At 39.2% G+C, this 19,990-nt stretch overlaps 1 protein-coding gene across 2 annotated transcripts in view; it reads left to right on the plus strand.

Moving 5' to 3' along the window:
- Positions 1–19,990, plus strand: part of SKAP2 (src kinase associated phosphoprotein 2) — a 152,039-nt gene that overhangs the window by 87,919 nt on the left and 44,130 nt on the right. The window contains exons 5-9 of one of the 2 annotated variants that reach the window (XM_080932622.1): positions 2,882–2,959; positions 3,769–3,852; positions 14,966–15,090; positions 15,957–16,020; positions 16,383–16,517. In XM_080932622.1, the coding sequence (XP_080788748.1) occupies positions 2,882–2,959; positions 3,769–3,852; positions 14,966–15,090; positions 15,957–16,020; positions 16,383–16,517 (486 nt within the window). Of the gene's footprint in view, positions 1–2,881; positions 2,960–3,768; positions 3,853–12,630; positions 12,696–14,965; positions 15,091–15,956; positions 16,021–16,382; positions 16,518–19,990 lie in introns of those variants that run through there. The other variant, XM_080932621.1, reaches the window with a different exon arrangement.

The raw sequence follows: 19,990 nt of genomic DNA on the forward strand, positions 1-19,990 counted from the left end.
CCTTCTCATAGAAATAAGAAGGGAATGAGTAAGAGATTCTGTGAAAATGTCTTTGACTCACTCTGATCCCCAACACCTGTTCATTCAAGGAAAGAAACCACATGAGAAGCCAGTGTAAAGCTAACAAGTTAGAACTTCCATTGATTTTTAATTCACATTTGAAGATTTTTAAAGAGCGATGTGAGCCAGGATAGACTTTTGTTCTTGTTGAGGGTAAGCTGTAGGGAAGGAAGCAAAGTGACCATTTGCTCTGCAGCATGTTTGGTTCAGCCTTCTTACCATCAGATGGACACCAGCGTCCCAATTTTAAAATTCCCATTGCATTAGAAACAGTGGAAAGGAGCCCGAATCCAGTTGCTGTCTGAATGCTTCTGATGTACCACTGCCTGACCTGTCTGAGGGGCTTTACATCAAGAGTGCAAGTTGCGTGTGTTAGAAGACCCAACCCTTGCTTATTACCTTGCTGGGTATGAGCCTGTTTTTATGCTGGACGTACAGGAGCATGCCACCATGTCCAGCAACAGGGTGTTAGTTACAGTGTCTAATATTTTGATTTGCCTTAGAAAAGTGGAATTGTCATAGTAAATAAATAAATAAATAAATAAATAAATGCTCATTGAAAATAGTTTAATTTTTTTAAGAATACCAAAAGTTTGTTGCCTTTTAACTAATCCCCTGTGGTAATTTTCTGCATATAGAGTGGCCTAGAATACAAATTATTCTTTTCTTTGTGCCCTTAGTTAAGATGTTGTAATTTCTTCATTGATTGTTTTTACTTTAACAAAAGGAAATCATTTTAACTAGTTTAAAAATAACAGTAACTTGTGACCTTTGCAGTCGCCAAATCGGTCTCTCACAGGGAGATGGCATTCCTGTGTAAGACAAATGTCCTCTGTTGCTGCCTGCTGTATAGAGCTGTATAGCAGGAGCTTCCCTCTCTGTCCTTTGGTCTCATCTGATTCTTACTGATGACATAATCGTGAGGGCTCTAAATGGTGAGAGGATTCAGGTTCTTCAGGGGGAACTGCTGTTCTCACATATTATAACAAACTGCACTCAGAGAGTTTGACTCTACCTGTTGTGTTACACAGATCATTAAGTCCTTCTGAGGATTTAAAGATATATTTAAAGATATTTAAAGGGTCGTTACTAGTGTGGTTTTGTTTATAAAATGTATTGATGGCTACTTAGTTCTAGATAGTGGATAAATAGCTATCACAATTTTAAAAAGTAAAATTTCACTTAAGAAATTTCTTTCCCCTCCCTGGAAAAAAATACTTTATTTAAGAAATATGAGATAATGAGAAATAGGATAAGTATTACTTATGACATTATATTTTACTGTGATTTATCAGGTTAATCATATTTTTTTAGAGTGCTCAGGTTAAATGATACATTCATCCTATCAAGTTGTTTTTTTTTTCTTCTTTACTTTTTCTTCTCTACCTGTTTCTGGTCAATGAAATTAAAGTATTAGTACGTCAAGAGTTGGAGAGATGGCTTAGCAGTTAAGAGCACTTGCTGTACTTGCAGGGAGCCCAGGATTGGTTTCCAGGACCCATGCGGTGGCTCATATCATTTGTGACTTCAGTTCCAGGGGATCCCACATTGTCTTCTGTCCTTTGATGTTATCGCATAACACATGGTCCACTCACATACATGGACGCAGACTACTTAGACACAAAATAAAAAATTAAAAATATTTTTCTTCAGAATAACTTATTTTCCTCTTGAAATTTGAAGAACATTTCAATAATTACAGTGTGTGTGTGTGTGTGTGTGTGTGTGTGTGTGTGTGTGTGTCTATCTACATGTCTATGTGTCTACACACCTATGCAGAGGTCAGAGGATAACCCATAAGAGTCAGTTCTTTCTTTATACTTTGTGTATCCTGGGACTTGAATTCAGGTAACTTAGTAACAAACACCTTCACCTGCCAAGCCACCTCAATGGCCCCAGAGAACATTTGTTTTGTATGTTAAGATATTTTGCCCAGTACAAGTACTACAGCTCAGTGAGACCCAGTTATTCCTTAATATCCTGGCTAATTTAATGGCTGGTCCAACTTGTTTTCTACTTAGATCCTGTTTCCATATGGTTTTGTTGTTGTTGATGTTGTTAATGTTGTTGTTTTGGTTTTGGTTTTTTGTTATTTGTTTTTTGTAATTTATCTACATATCTATGTATCTTTCTGTCCATCTACCTGTCTACCTACTTACCTATGTTCTACCTCCCTGTCATTTCTCCTTTCATTTGTCAGTCTTGTGAAGAGCTGGGAACATTTCTAAGAACACCAGTGAAGTTGCTAGGTGACCTGTCACATTATGCTACTTCTATTCAGTGATCTAGTTTTAGACTCTTAAATGGCTTATCATAAAACAGACGCAACCTCATGATTCAAGGTTTCTCTGCGAATTCAGGTAGAGGAAACAAACACTGTATTTGATTGGGGGGAAATCAGTTTGTTTGACTTGGTGGGAGTAAGAAAACCCAGGTAAGAGTTAATGTGCACTGGCCCAGCAGACATAAGGAAACATCTGTGGTTCATCTGAAAGTCCTAACCTCTCTATTTGGGATTTGTTGGGTCTATTTGTTAATAGTTCTTGTGTATTGAATATATATTGGAAGTATCACCCATCTGAGACAATCGGCTGCAGCAAATGCTGCATTTGTATTTAGGAGCACGAACATTGTTTGTTCTTCTTACTTAAGATTTACAAGAGGAGAGAAGGGGGTCTATGGGACATATTGAAGCAAGGCTGCTATATCTGATTTGAGTAATTGCAGTAATTAAAGGTACATTGAATGCAATGAGTTGATGTCAGCATGGCTTCTTCGGAGTGAATTACCCACTATTATTTTTTTCTCTCACTTTCCACAGGAAACCAGTTTCCTCCCATTGCAGCCCAGGACCTTCCTTTTGTCATAAAGGCTGGCTACCTGGAAAAACGCAGAAAAGGTGAGCTAAAGGGCTAAAGAAAAGGATGACGGTTTGTCTGTTTATTTTCCATCCTAAGATTAAAATGTGTGTGGCCTACTCATGGAAGCAATGTTCTCTTTAGGCAGTTGATGTAAGAAAATGTCGAAAGCCTCATCCAAACCCGAAATGCCAGCTTTACATAGTTTACTAGCCAAGTGCTAGTCTGGCTTTCAGTGCAGCCTGGGCATTTGTAAATAATTCCGGAGCAGTGTCCCGCATCTTCTAGGAGAGCTTCAGGCCATGACTGTGTCCTCAAGCTTGGAGTTTCTCACCAGTAACCAGTGTGAGCTTCCTGAACCCAGCCAGTATACACAGCCTGCTATGGTTCAGAACAGCCCGGCATCTCATCTGGTGGCTGTTATCTGCTTCAGTGTCCCTCTCCACTGGCCTTGGTAACTGGGACTTGACCAGTCGGTCTCCTTTCAGCACAAGCATAAAATTTAAACTGGGGGAAGGGGGCAGGTTATGATCTGGGACTGCAGGGTGGGAATGAACGATCCAAGTCAAACTTTCCTTCCCCTTGCCCTTTAATGACAAATTTAAGAATGAGATCCCATGGACCAATTATATCAAGAATGTGCAGTCTGATGCCCTTTTGAGACCGTGTAGAGGAGCTTTGGTGACCGAACAGTTAACACCATTGTAAGGGGTGGGAAATACAGATTAATGACAGGGGTAAAAAGGAAGCTCAGAAATTGTCTTAGTATACTTCTCCTCGTGTGGTAAGGAAATGCTTTATGTGAACCATGCATCGTTTCTAACCTGCTCATTTCTCCTGCTTTTGGCAGATCACAGCTTTCTGGGGTTTGAATGGCAGAAGCGGTGGTGTGCTCTCAGCAAAACAGTGTTCTATTATTACGGGAGTGATAAAGGTAGTGTTGGCATTTGTTTACATCAGTTTCCATTGGTCGGGTTTGCAATCATTTTCCTACAGAGTGAACTAAAGACAGTATGGAGAAAAAGCTGAGAATTTATGAGAATTATCGTTTAAGACTAATTTATTTTATCTTTTATTATTTGACAAATGTCAATCACAGACTGCCCTAAAATTTAACACACTTGTGTTTTTATGAATTATAAAAGGAAGTGAGATAATTTCCACTCATACAGCTTTTCACCCTAGTAAATATTTATCCTGGGCTACAGATATAGAACTGGAGAAAAATGAGGACCATGATGATATGAGAGAAAAGTGTTTGACGACAGGAAAAGTAGTAAATTTATTTTAGATGAAATTTAATGGATACAAGTTTTCTAGCCCAACTTTACAGATGCCAACAGCAAAAGCAAATGTGTATTGAGTTAGCTATATTCTGGACCCTGTCTAAGCAGTTAATCTATCTACCCAAGTGATCCAACTAACAAAACTTGTTTAACTCACAGCACATCAATGAAGTAGGTCCATTATTAGCCTATTTATTCCCCTGTAATGTTTTATTACCATACATTAGTTATATTTGTTTTAATTGTTATTAGTTATAGTTATATTAGTTATAATTGCCACGATCCGTGCGCTCAGGTAATGGTACTGCCAGTCTTCCATGGGTCTGAGGCCTTGATCCTTGGTGTTGCTGGGCCGATCCTCCCTTTCTTCCTCACTGTCCTTTCCTACCTTCACGTCTCTCCTTCCTCCCTCCCTTTTTCTCCCGGCTTCCTCCCGGCTTCCTCCCTCCTTTCTTCCTTCTTTCCTCCTTTCTCCTTCCTTCCTCCTTTCTTCTCTTTCTTCTCTTTCTCCTTCTTCTTAACCCAGTGAGTTTCATTAGGGTTACAGCAGCATGTTGGATACACCCCTGGAAGAAACGTCCCTCCCTCTTTCATCAACCATGAACTGCATGTGAATCTTCAGGAAGCAGAGTCCTGTGGCTCCTCTGTCTTCCTGTGTGCATATCCACATGCCCAAGGTTTGTACAGTTATCTATCTCATTTCCCTCAGTGTTAGAAAACAAGGGACTGAGAGGCTAACTTTGTGCAACATCCATTCTCAGAGTGGTAAAAGAAAGCAGGCCTATATTTATCACTCAGGTTTCACTATCGACCCTGTCTTAACTTTCATACCTTACAACTTTATTAACTAATGTACACTTTAGTAATAGTTCATGTAACTTTAGCTCTTATCCGAATAAGTGACTCTGCAAAATAATGAAATATAAATCCATGTATTGCTAGTTTTGCCTTTTTCCAAGGGAAAGCAGATCGAAAGGTAAATATTATAAAATAGAAGTCATTGCTCATAGAAATATGCAATAGCCAACATGGTATACTTGGTTAAAATTGTACTATGAAACCATTGTTTTATACAATGAATATGCAGTAATAAAATTTTATAAATAGTATACACACACACATATATAAAGTTTATGTGCATATATTTTACATAGAACAAAAAAACTAGTGAAAAATATCTCAAAGAAGTTCTCTGTCCTTAGAAAACACAAGAAGAAATGTAATATGTAATAGTCACTTAAAGAAAAGGGATAAAATTCCAATGCCACTGATAATTATTTTTTCCATGAAATTGTTATTAATAACTGTGGTTTGGAAATTTGTTTTATTTATTATTTATACTTAGAGAATTTATTAGAACAATAAGCAGATGAAATTACTGTCTCTCAGATAAATTTGAAGTTTTACACAATGCTAGAAGTCAGTCTTCCATTTTGATTGGTGAGATTAATGACTTTAGAATTTAGTGGCCATTTTGGATTCTGTCACTAATACGTTCCATGTTGTGATGGCACCTGGGAGTTGGTCACAGCACATGCACTTCCCCTCCTGGTGTGAGCAGTTCAGTGATGGTGTCAGAAAACTCAAGTCCCAACTCAGTGTGACGACCAGCATGGATCACAGTGTGACCTGCCATTATAGAAATGTAGTTTTCTACACTATTACGAGTTTTCATCAAAATCTTACCATTTCTCAAAAGAAGGCCTTTTCCACCAGACTCAGAAAAGGAAGTTTCAAATGCTTGCCACTTTGGTTCAGTTAAGCAGCCCATTGCTATGTCCCAAGTGTCTGTAATTACTGATGTAATCTTCCTCACACCCAAAGGAATATTTGTATTTATATTTTTCTCCAGAGGCCAACGTCATATAAAGAAATTCTGGCTCAAATTTTTGAGGTAGTAAATTTCATCCCTATTCTTATTGCTAGACCTTATGATGCTGTTGTTCTTAGCATTTTGGTTTTTTGTGCTTTGAGATTCATTTAGTTCCATTTCAGACGTTAGTGTTGCCGTGTTTGTTACTGTGTTGATACTTAAAGACCTGGCCTGGCTTTGCACTGTCCATTGCAATGCCTACCCATGTGTGCCCGGTCTGTCTGCAGTGTGCTGCCTTTTGCTGCCACTTGCTTTTCTTTAAAGAAAACAAATCAAAGAACATTTTAATTTTCTTTTGTGTAGTTAAGTAGCTGAGTTGCGTAGCTTTATTGTGCATGTGAAACATTACCGAAACTTTGGAAAGAGCTGTTTAGATGTGGGAAAACTATATGATAAGTAATACATAATAGTATAACAGTAAGCAGGATTGAGATAAATGGCTCATAGAGGCACAAGGCACGCATGATACCACTCACCAGGTTAAACCACACTTCATTACAGTTTTGACATACACATAGCTCACCTTTTCTACCTTATTGTGCATGCCAAAAATCATATTGACCTATGAAGGTAGTAACACTTAGAAAGAGTACTGTCATCCTCCAGGGCATGTGATGCACTTACCTCTGTACCCATAAATAGTGTCGGTATTTATTATTCATAGCCATTCAGGTCCTTAAGTAATGTACGCCTAGTAGACGTTTTATCACTTTGTGAGGCCCCATCCATCCACTCATCCCCTCTGTGAGTGTCATGGGTCTCATCTGTCAAGCGTTCTACATCCGAGATTCCCATGGAGACATCCATTCATCCACTTACTTATTCACAGTGTTATTTGGTAAACAGTTTTAGATAGTTGATAAAATAAATAGTGAGAATCTAAAGATCCTTAGAGGTGCTCAATGTTTGTGTGTCAATGAGAAGAAGAAGATATGAGGCTATGAGAAGGCAGAGAGACATAAATTCAGTGAGGTATGATGAATAATTTAAATTAAGTACCTTTGAATCACAAAGGAAGGGGAAACTAACTGCTAGGATCCTTAGGGGAAACTTCACTGAGATAAAGGCATTTTATTGGGCCATAAAGAATGAATAGAAATTTACTGGGTAAAGGCCATAATTTTAATTATGTGTCTGTCCAAAATTTGGAGCCTCTTCTAAGAAGGTAGTGTTAGGGTGTAGGGCATGTAGAAGTGATTGGACCATAAGGGCTTTACACTCACGAATGACCCAGTAAGAATGTTCAAGCGAGCTCTGAAATCCCTCTTCTGTATGTCTGCCTTGCAAGTCCACAGTGTCTCTGCCCTCTGGAGAGTGCAGCAGCAGACTGTCCACTTTCAGAGGGAAGACCCCCTGTAAGACCTGCTGGCATCTTGGTCTTGGCTTCTAATCCACTATGACTTTAAGAAGTAAATTCCTGGTGTTCGTGATTACTCAGTAACTCGAGTGTCAGCAGTGCAGATGGACTAAGAACAAAGGGTAAAATTAATATTTCAGGTGAGAAAAAGGCAGAAATTCAGCACTGTGAAAGCCCATGGCTAGCATCAATATGGAGAGCTAAGCTGAGACACTGGAGGAAAAGGAAGGAGCTCTATTAAATTCATAGAACAAGTAAGCCTTCTGAGATAAGGCTTCTCTAAGGATTTTATTTTTAATGTGGACTTTAGGCAGAAATCTATGTGATCAGACTTGGCTTTAAGGGTGGATTGAGATGGGAAGAGATTGTCAATAGAACCATTTAGGAGGACATTGAACCAACCTAAGCAAGAGAAATTAACACAGGGCTACTGAGAGACAGAGCAAAGATTGAATGTAGCTCTCTGACCCCACAGCTCTGTTTCCCCCACAATTTGTGGTCAATACCCAGCATTCCAGAGTGCCCATAAATGATGGCTCAGTTAGGATTTGGTTTCAGACCATGGTTTTTCCTTTTTTTGGATTACTTTTTACGTGGTCCTGAAACAGTATGTGAAATGAACTTTGTGTTTCTCCTCTTTTGCGGAGGAATGTGATGGGCAGGTCATTGTACCTATGGGTCTTCAATGCCCACACCTTCTTCCTTTTTCCTCGTTAGAGATGTGCCAGTCCTCTCTAGTAAGGGAGCACTACAGGGTGTTGGTTCTACCAAGTCATCCCAAATACAGACCAAAGTTTCTGAGCCATTTCTCCAGCTCCTAAAGGCTCTTTGTTACATCATGTTGTTGTAATTTTTATTTATAAAAATTTAAAATATATTTTGTTCTTCCAAAAGTTTTGAGTTCAGTTCCCAGCAACAACATGGTGGCTCACAGCTATTTGTAGTGGGGTTTAATACCCTCTTCGGGTGTATCTGAAGATAGCAACAGTGTACTCACATATATAAAATAAATAAATAAGTAAATCTGAAAAAAAAGTTTTAAGTATAGAACACAAGTCATCAAAAATTTAAATTAACCTTTCTGCTTTTACATCTCCCATAGCTTTACCATTGATAGGGAAAAAAAATAAGAGAACATATCTCTTTCATTCAAACTTATTTCTGTGTGACGACATCAATATTGTATCATGATGACATGTGACTTGTGTAAGTGAATGCTTGTATTTATAAGATTTATATTACAATTTTGTTTTAGTTGATGTGCAAAGGATACTTTTATCCTATCCTAGCACTAGTAATTCTACTTTTTGTTAAATCAGAAAATATTGTTGTTAATAGACTTTTGACTCTTTGATGTGCAAATATTGACCTTTAAGTTTATTATAATAAACCTTAAGGTGTCCTTTCCCTTCCTGCCTTTATGGATGAGAGCCCATGTAGCAGAATAAAAAAGCTAAGTGCACACCTGTTTTTTAGTGGAACTTCTTTATTATGCAGAAATCAAGTATAGAGGAAGCTATGCTAAGCATCTGATAGCTGTGAATGTTATTGGCATATAAAAAAGTGGGACCGGTGTAACTTAAGATGAATCTCTATACACTAAATGTATATTTAGATTGAAAATAGGTATGTTTTAAATAATACCACATTTCCCTGCATAACTTTCCTCTCCACTCTCCCCACCTGCTGTGTGCGTGTTTGTGTGTGTGTGTGTATACATACATGTTTATATTGCTGTAGTCATGTTGTCATAGGAGATATATATACCTGTATATAACTATAGTGTATATAGTAACTATTGAGAGAACATCCATACTTTTGGAGGTTCTTCGAGCACATATGTATCAGATGCCATAATTGCAAAGCACTGTACTAATTGGCTTATGATAATGGTCACAAGTGCTCACAGAGTATGATATGTGGATTGATGAGTCACTGGCATGGTTGATGAGTGAGAGCTGCCGAGCCAGAGGAAGTGGCACCAGACAGTAAAGGTTTCCATACCAGAGTTAGGCGTTTGGCCTTTCCTGTCAAAGGGACACTTAATGTTCCTAAGCATTGGGGGAAAGCTGGGCTGGTGTCATTACAACTCTGCGTGGATGTTAGAATGATCGCTTTGTCAGCTGTTAGGGAAAGGGGTGAAGGCAGTGAGACCAAGCAGGATGCGTTCAGAAGTTAGGAGTGATAATAAAAATGAAGGCTCAAAGTGTTTCTTTGTAAGCACATTGCAGCTGCTGGTCATCTTACATGTGCAGCTTTCAGGTTGCAGTGAGTCACAGTGGCACCTTTCATTATTGTAGGAAACTTCCAAAAGGCTAACATATATAGGCTATTAAGGAATTCTTTATGTAGTGATTGTATTAACAATGACTATTTGGGGCTGGAGAGATGGCTCAGTGGTTAAGAGCAGTGACTGCTCTTCCAGAGGCCCTGAGTTTAATTCCCAGCAACCATGCTGCAAAAGTACTCTACAGACTGACTACATCTCCAGGACCCCATATCACGATTATCAGAATGTCAATTTTAGATGAAAATACCAAAAGTAGTGATGAAGTAGAAGCAATTTCAGAAAAATGCCTATAACACTTTTATTCACAACTACTTTATATTATTAAATATAGTTTACACCTGTGCTTAAGAATATGTATATCTGTCTTGAAATAGCACATACTACCCCACAAATATTTGTATGTTTCCTTTTTGTAACTTTAATTAGATTTTATTTGGAACACTATTTGCAGTAGTTCAGAGCACATTGTCTTATATTATTATTAACAGATGTAATAAATTAACAAATTATTTCTCTTCTCTTTTGCTAGTAAATCAATTTCTTTACATATATGCTTTTTTCTCTCTTACAACTTTATTTTTAAAAAAGGGGGATACATATAGAGATTTTTAATTTGTATGTTTCTTTGTATCTGTTAAAGATAAATTAAGAAAACGGCATGTCTGTTACTAAAATGAGAGGAGGCCTGGGATAAACACCCGTCTGTTTCGGCTGACAGTCTCTGAGCTTCTTCCGTCCTGGTCACTTAGTTCTTGCTTTGAGGCCTGACATGACCAGGAGCTTCTGTGGTGAGAGCCTCTGGTGGAGGGGGAGCGCTCATCTCCTTGTGGGGAAATGAAGGAGGAACTCAGCAGCATCTTACTGCCTTCCTAACAGGAGCACATACACAGACCTAATGTTAGCGTCTGCTGGGTCACTTCCTAACAGTTCTGCCACCTCTCAGTAGCCCTGCAGGCTGCAGTCCCAGCCAGCCACACACAAGCCTTCAGATGGCAGACTCCACATTCACACTGTAGCCATTCTGCATTAAGAACTACCTCATTGTTGTGCTTATAACATACCGTTGTTTGAAAATTAGAAATAAAAAATGAGAGATGGGTAGAGTTTTCTGTTTGCTAGACCATGTTGGCCAAACTTGTAATTTTAATGAAAATACCTCTCTTTGAATCCATAAATGTATTCATAGTCATCGGCCCTTTGTTTAACAAATATGTGTAGCTGATAATATTTTCCACATGAAATAGTACTCTATATGTATTTCTAGTATAGCTCAGAACACCAAAAAGTGTATTTCAAACATTGGCACCTTTGTTTGTGTGAGCTAAATAAACAAAAGGAGAATGTTCATTCATCTTTAACTGAGGTCCTAGAATAACTTGCTAAGGATTTTTGAAGAATTTAGTGAAGGGGTTTAATATCGAGGGATATCTTTTCTCCTCCCATCTAACAGGCATTAGAATTTACAGAAACAACGAACCTTGTTCACAGAGGAGAAAGGTCCTAAGTAGAACTGGCAGAGAGCATCAAATATTGACAAATACATTGCATATGTTTATATGTGTTAGGCATTCGCACCAAGTTTACATTCTGACAAGCAGCTTCTCACCAAAAAGGAGACCAGCAGGAGAAGGCCAGGTCTGACATGTGATATTTCCTCCGTGCACTGCCTGACATGCGATATTGCCACAGTGCATCGTCTGGCATGTGATGTCACCACTGGGCACTGCCACTGTTTTTGCCAAGAAAATGGACTGTGAACTCTCTCCTGATTCTTCTGTCGTGACTTCCTTCTGTTTAAGAGTTCAGACCGCAGCGTTTGCTTGCCTCTCTCCAGCTTCTGAGGTGGGAAGCTCTAGTGCCTGTCCCTGGTAATCTCAGGACAAAATCAGAAAAGATGCTTAGGTGCTGCAAAGCCTCCTTTAATAAATGCTTCATCTTAAAGGGGTACTAAATGATTTGGAATTATTCAGTTTCATAGTTTTGCTATATTTAAAATGATAGGAGAGAAAAGAGAAAATGGTGAGATTTTTTGTGTGCTTGTGTGTGTGTGTGTGTGTGTGTGTGTGTGTGTGTGTGTGTAAACATGTTCATATAAATATATATGCCACCATGCCACCGTGGCCATCTTAGTAATTGCTATTTTAAGCATATTTTTTGAGAGACAGAGAAGAAGAAAACAAGTATAGTTGCAGAAAAATAGACAAGCCAATTGGCTCCTGGTAGGTGGCAGTCGCTATAAAGGAGAACGTGGAGAAAGTTGATGGAGGAAAGGGAAAAGACAAAAATAGTACCTAGTTTTCCGACTTAGAGATGGGCATTAATAAAGGTGCTATTTGTTGAGATGGGACCATAAGTGTGCAGTCTTGTGAGTGGTTCTGTTCACTATGTCTGTGGACATAAAAGCCTCAGGAGCTGTTTACTTGTCTCTTCTCATAGGAGAGGGTCTGCATAGGGGAGTTCATGGGTGGGTGCACATTCGGAGGCCAGAGCAGGCCTTGGAGTGTTTTCCTCTGTCACTCTGTTCTCACTGCCTTTAGACAGGTCGCTGACTAAACCAGAAACTCACTGTTTTGGCTAGGCTGGCTGGCTAGTCCGTGAGCTCTAAGGATCCGCCTGGTCTAACCTTTCACTGATGAGGTTGCAGGCATGCCTGGATTATATAGTATTGGTGTTGGGAATTCAAACATATATCCTCATATTTACAGAGCAATCAGTGATGCTACTTACTAAGTCATCTCCTCGGCTTCTTCCCCCACCTTATTTTTTAGACAGATTCTCTCACTGGCTAGTATCTCATTGACTAGACTAAGTTGATTGGCCATTGAGACCCAAGTATCTTCCTGTTTTCACCTCCCAGTACTGAGATCACCATTATGTGCAATCATACCTGACTTTCTCTTAGGTTGTTGGGATTCAGCTGAGGTCATGATGCTTACAAGATGGGCACTCTGCAGACTGAGCAACTTTCCAGGTTCCGTGATCTTGCTCTGGCACCTGCGTTTGACTGTTTGCTTTTCCTCTTCTATTCGTCCTACATATAATCTGGAATGCTTACTGTGAATTGTAATCATGACTTCTCTGGTTCTTCTCTTAGACTATAATCAGAAGCTAAGTATGTGGCCTCTGGCATGTTGGGGGAAGGGCTGTATAAAGTGGCTTTGCTAGTGTGAGTTGAGGTCACATGAGTTTTGTACCTTATTCTTGGGTATGGTAGTATGGGAGCACACTTGCTGTGCCCCAGCTCTTCTCAGTGCTGCTGGCTTCACACCCCCAGTAGGACTCCCTTGTGCATGCCAACATCTCTCATGTTATAAGGATGAGAGTTTTAGAGTCAAGTTAGAGTTAAGCTAGAGGTAGAGTTAAGGTTGTAGCTGGTAGTGAATGGAGATTGAACCATCCAGATCTAGCCTTTAACATCGTGTTTCTCTGGGGTAAGTTGAAAGAAAATCTCTCAAAATTTTTCTGGACTACTACAGTATTTTGCCTTATGTTACTTTCATTTTTTTTTTTTTTTTTTTTGTAGTGAAAGTTAAATTTCTCTTACAGTGCAAATGGATCAATGACTAGTATTTGTGGATCATCTACATTTGTAATGCATGCATTTTTATATTAGTGAGAAAAATCTGATATTGTGTGCTATTAATAACCTTTGTCCTAAACTTAACAAGCATGTTTAAAGTGTTTAAATTTGTTAAATTAATGCTTTAGCTTTCTTTGAGAATGGTAAAAAGAATCAAATCTGTTCACTTACTGTTTTTTACTCTCCCTTTGGTATTTTTCCAGTGAGGTATTTTACAAATTATGTCTGGGGTGCACCAGACATAAAAGAATTTATCTCTGGATAAAAGAATTCATAGATGAATCATGTTTGTGCATGCTGCATGTTAAATTTTCTCTTAGAAAATTAGTCAGTATGTAAGTACATTATGCCTCAAGAAAGGCATGTCTATATAATCTAGTCTCATGAAACTGTTAACTTTGGGGTTTGTTAGTCCTGAGGGTGTTTTGTTCATGGTAGGTTATACTTTGCTACTGAAGAACATTCCCAACTGCATAAACGATTCAATTCAGCAAAATGCATCTTCAGCATAGATGGTTATAGAGTCCCCTGCTATATAAAGGAACACATATTGGAAAGTGTCGTGGTACCCTTTTTTTGTCCTTTCAGGATCTCCCATTGAAGTCTAAGCTGGTCTCAAACTCAGGATCATCTTGCTGTAGGTCCCGTGCTGATTTGCAGGCACACACCCGGCCTGTACTTTTCATGGTAGAGTTCTGTGAACCTTAGAATTAGGTATGGAATCTTTCAACCAAATGAAGTGCAAACGTTTTAACTGGAACTTTTTACTCACCCAGATTTAAATTATGAACAAAGAGATCATTCAGGTTTAGGTTATATTTGTCTCTTATTTTTTTCTCATCAAATATTTTGGGTAAAATAGCATCTCTGTGGCCTTTAAAAAGGGATGTTATTCCAGGTGCTAAGTTACTGTATTTAAGCAAAGAAGATCAAATTTTATTTTTGGCTGGCTCTACATTATGGAAGCATTTCTGTCCTTCCCTGAGATCAGGAAGAGGCAGTTTGTCCCCCGTCTGATTTCGGCGTTACTGTGGGAGGTAAACCCATTGCCACACGGCTTCTCTATCAAAATGGCAGCACCGAGTGCAGAAAGCTGGTTGTCCTGGTGTCAGAGAATTACATCTTTGGTTTCTGTTCCATTTTAATTAGCTTTAAAATAATATCTGTCCAAACTAAAAACCTCTTTCCTTTTGAATGTACCAGATGGGACTCAGGTCTGCTTTCTCTAGTTCCCTAGCTAAAAAGGCTCCTTTTAGTAATGTTTCCTTATTTGCCTAGTCGCTCTTCTCCATCCACATGGCTTTGCTTCTTGTCTACTTTCCTTTTTTCCCTTTCAGATAAAAAAGGAACAGTTTGCTTTAAAGGCCTGCGTAGGAAGTGGTGGTGTGCTGAGGGAGGACAGAGCAGGAGACAGGAACAAATAAACGTTTCCCATTGTCTTCAGAGGAAGCTAAAACCTCTAGCAAACTTAAATTCTAGTACCTAGATTTTTCCCTGCGTATTTCCACACTTCCTTCTGAGCAGCACCACAGACCTCTTCCTCCAGTTCCTAGTACTTTGAGAATCTAGAGTTGTTAAAGGAGCTGACTAAAATTTCTCCTGAGTTGACAAAGAAAATCTTAAGTGAATGAAACTCTTAACGTTGCTTTTATCTTCTGCAGACAAACAACAGAAAGGTGAATTTGCAATAGATGGCTATGACGTCAGAATGAATAACACCCTTCGCAAGGATGGAAAGAAAGATTGCTGTTTTGAAATCTGTGCTCCCGATAAACGTATCTATCAGGTTGGAATTTTAATGTTGCCTTGAAATTAACTTGATAAGATGTCCTGATTCCATTTATGAAGACATTAATGTTTTATTAAAACAACTTTCCCCAACATGTTAATAAAATCCTGTTTTGTACATTGAACATTCATATAAAGAGGAAATACATTAGAATTTTTTCTGACTGGCTCAAGAGATATATCCTTGGAAAAGATCAGATGAATCCATAATTTGTCAGTTGACATCACATGTAACATTTTATATCTACTTTAATAGAACTGTGTGATTTCCTAAAAGAATTACATAGCAGAAAGAATAAAATTATCAAAAGAAAAATATTAGAGTATTAATGCATATTGTATTGCTTGGGGTGTGTGAGAAAATGAAGATAAAGATGCATTATCAGTGCTGCGACCAAGAGCCATCAGCTAGACATCAATATGGAATGTATGTTTAATAAGTTTTAAATATCTGAGATTGCAGTTGAAAGCCAGTTAATTAAGTTGTCAGGTAGTGTGTTGGAATCTGACAAGAACATTTTTAAGAAAACTGTACCAGCAGTCTAAAGAAATTCATGGGTGTCTTCTAATTGTCAAGGGCAAATTTCGTTCATCAGTTCTGCCTTTGACATTGATGAAGAGAAGCAGCATTTTTCCCTGTGCAGCTGCCAGCTGCTGATCAGAGTTTCAAATCCATCATCCTCTGCTTCAATTACATAAATTTGTCAAAATTAACTGTACATTATAAGAAGCATCCTTGCAAGAACAGTATCTCTAGACATGAAAAGAATCACTAATGTTCTTAAGAAATGCTAAGAATGCAGCACACCTTTCAGATGGCGGTTACCATTCCAGTTCTTATTGTCTGATTTTTTTTTTCATTAGTTTACAGCAGCCTCTCCCAAAGATGCGGAGGAATGGGTCCAGCAGCTGAAATTCATATTACAAGGTAAGAGTATCAGTTAGATGTGTTTTCACACTCCTTACATGTTAACTTAGAAACGGGTTGACTTGGGTTTTCACATGTAAAGCCTTCCTGACTTCTGTGAGAATGATCAAGAGAACACTGACTGGTATAATGACATGGTCTCTTCACTTGGGTTTATGAGAGCATCTTCTTCCCTTGAATACAGTTAGTAACATTAATGTTCATGCACTTATAAGACCATTTAAAATGCTTTTAAATTAAGAGTACAGTGGTACAATGGTAGCATGTAAGTGCTAGTTTTCCAGTTGTGTTCATTTAAGAAACACAGAATTAACTCTCTTTTGCATTCTTTTTTAATGTGCTTTACAAAATGTACCTTGAAGACATGGGATCCGATGTTATTCCCGAGGATGATGATGAAAAGGGAGATTTATATGATGATGTTGATCATCCTGTTCCGGTCAGCAGCCCACAAAGGAGCCAACCAATAGATGATGAAATTTATGAGGAACTTCCAGGTATCCATTTTGTGAGGATGCACTGAAAGAGACAGTGGCTCTTCTGAGCCACGTCTCTGTGTGTGTGTGTGTGTGTGTGTGTATTTGTTATCAGATTGACAACTTGAGTAGGAAATGGTGAGCTATTATGAACAAAGACAAAGAAAACAATTGTATGAACGGTTTCTGCTTGAGACATTTTAAGTGTGGGTGCACACTTATGAAACCCGAAAGGGACCTTAAAATAAAGCAGATACAACCCTCATCTCTTGGGACTTTTGGCTCATTAGCATTGTTTATGCTACATAATTTTTTAATTAAAAAATTGACTTGCCTTACAGTTTTTTTCCACGAACGCACACATCATTTTTTTTTAAACGTTTTGGATCTTTCATTTCCCAGAAGTTGTATGCACATCCCATATGTCACCAGCCTTCTGCTTCCTAGCCCTCTCTGATGGGTTATATTGCATTGTCGTAGGGGAATGGCATTGAACTGTAAATAGGGGTCATTGAGGCTTGAGGAGTGTTTTATAATTAGTATTTATCATAAGTGGTAAATCAAAAGGTTTCCTGACTTTAAAAGCTCAGCCTGATAAAGTGTTGTTATACTTCGGTAGTTGTTTTACAGCAGAATTAATTACTTATTAGCTCCTTGACTGTATGATGTCTAAAACAGAAAACTAATAATATGAAATTTAGAATTCTTGGTCTGAAACAACCCTAGAACTGTGTGACCAACACTCTAGCTGAGATTGCCCTTTCCCTGCCTACTGAAAGAACTCAGTGGAGAAGAAAGATTATAAACAATGTAGATACAGCAACTATTTTTTCTCTCGTTAAGCAATATAAATGTTTAATATTGATTTCAAAGTACTCGACATGTTTCAAATTAATGTTCAGTTGTCATTTTCATCACAATTGGTAAAGAATAAGAACCATAGCATAGATTTAGAGTAAAAACTTCTAAATCCTGACTATATTAGTTCAATGATTTTATAATGATTTCTTCATCTATAAAATGGGGACAATATTGCTAAGAGGATCAACTGAGGTAATTCGGCCCAATTCTTTCCTTGTCTAAGTCCACAATAAACATAACATTATTATTTTTTTAATTTATTATTTATTTTTACACTCACAATTTTATTCCCCTCCCAGTCCACCATCCTACTGTTCCACATCTCATATCTCCTCCCCGCCCTCCTGTCTCCACAGGATGTCCCCACTCCATCCACCCGCTAGACCTCTAAACCCCCTGGGGCCTCCAGTCTCTTGAGGGTTAGGTGCATCTTCTCTGACTGAACTCAGACCTGAGAGTCCTCTGCTGTATGTGTTGGGAGACTTATGTCAGCTGGTCTATGCTGCCTGGTTGGTGGTCCAGTGTCTTGAGAGATCTCAGGGGTCCAGTTTAATTGAGGCTGGTCCTCTTACAGGGTCACCCTCTTCCTCAGTTTCCTTTAGCTTTTCCCTAATTTAACCACAGGGCTCAGCAGCTTCTATTGATTGGCTGGGTACAAATATCTGCATCTGAGTCTTTCGGCTGCTTGTTGGAACTTTCAGAAGGCAGTCATGATAGGCCTTTCTTCTGAGCTCTCCACAGCCTCAGTAATGGTGTCTTTACCTCCCATTGCACTGGATCCTCTTTTGGGCCTTTCCTTAGACCTTCTTTTCCTCAGGCTCTTCTCCATTTCCATTCCTGCAGTTCTTCCAGACAGGAACAATTATGGGTGAGAGTTTTGACTGTGGGATAGCATCCCTTCCCTCACTTGATGCCCTGTCTTTCTGCTGGAGGTGGGCTCTACAAGTTCCCTCTCCCCACTGTAGGGCATTTCATCTAAGGTTCCTCCCTTTGAGTCCTGAGAGTCTCTCACCTCCCAGGTCTCTGGTGTATTCTGGAGGGTCCTCCCAACATCCTACCTCCCAAGGTCGCCTGTTTTCATTCTATCTGCCGGCCTTCAGGGCTACAGTCTTTTCCCCCCACCCAATACGAGATCATGTTTCCCTCTCCCCTCCTATCCCCTCTGTCCCCTTTACCTCCTAGGTCCCTCCCTCTCCCCTTGTAATTTATTTTTATTTCATGTGTATCAGTATTTTGCCTGCATGTATGTCTGTGTGAGGGTATCGAATCATCTGGAACTGGAGTGACTGCAAGCTGTGAGCTGCCATGTGGGTGCTGAGAATTGTACCCTGGTCCTCTAGAAGAACACCCAGTGTTCTTAACTGCTGAGTCATCTCTCCAGCCCCTAACATCTTCAGCTTTCATTGTTATACTTGGTGAATTTATACAAATGTTTATGCGATGTTCCGACCAAGTAATAGTAATGATACCTATTATTAGAAAGCACTTGTTCATGTATGAATTAAATCTTACCACCCTACGGGAGTATACTTAGCACAAAAGTATAATTTGGTGAGAGCAGTGACAGGCAAGCTTCTGTTGTTCCGTAGGTTTGTTTGTTTATAGTTCCACTTCCTGGTTCATCCTAAGGACATGGCATCGGCCACGGCATCACTTAACCTCGGGGAGAAAATATCTGCGGCTGCTTGGTGTCAGTCACCGCATCATTATAGTTACTTTAGGCTTTAAAGGGACTTGTGACCGGACTGAGACTGTCCTGAAGTAAAAGTGAAGCATGAAGCTTTAACCATGCTTTTATTGCCAACACACTTCAGCCCTTTACGACTTTACAGTCAATGTGCTGTGGATCGGTTGCTGAGCCGTTAAGTTCTGTGTTTCTTCAGCTATGCTCTTCTCTCCCCACCACGCAAAGAAAGAATAAAGATCAAATATTCAGTTGTTCCTATAGCACAGGTTCAAGGACGAGCTCCCGTAGAGCGTGGAACTTAAGGAGTGTGAAACATCCTGTGGCTGCAGATGTTCTTCCTCATTGCCTCTCCTCCCCTGCACACATGTATTTTCTTGGCCAAAAGCCATGTAAGGTTGGAAATAACTGGTTATTCTTTAAGTAGTGTTGCTTGTTGCGGTAGTGCAAGTAGAAATTTCAGCTGCTGTGAGGTTTCTTTGCCCCTGCCTGGGATCCCCTGATGCTGTACAAGTGATTGAGCTTGATAGAGCTGCAACTGTGCCCCTGGGAACGGAGCTGCTGGAAGCAGCTGTGGAATGTCTCCTGCCTCCTTCTCCCCTGTGTAACTGAGAACCATTTCAACATCTGCACAGGTCAGCAGGTTTGTCAAACTGAAGCCCGCAGCTACACAGGGGAGTTTTTTTCATAGGAGGTTCTAAAGTTATCTCCGAGTTATAGTTTTGTTCATTTAACTATTTGAAACTGGGAAGGTAAGTTTAAGTTTTAAAAGCATCTCTCTTTTAGGGTTTAGCCTCAAACCTGTTGTACTCAACTGCTTCTTTGAAATTTAAGCATCTTTTGAGTCTTAGGGCATAGCTGTAGGCTGTTGCTGTGCCAAGCTCTGTACAGGGAATGATGGTCTCCAAAGTCCAATTGGTTATGCTCTCAAAGTTAAATTATAATTCTG

Source organism: Micromys minutus (assembly GCF_963924665.1).
Source record: "Micromys minutus genome assembly, chromosome: 18".
NCBI lineage: Eukaryota > Metazoa > Chordata > Mammalia > Rodentia > Muridae > Micromys > Micromys minutus.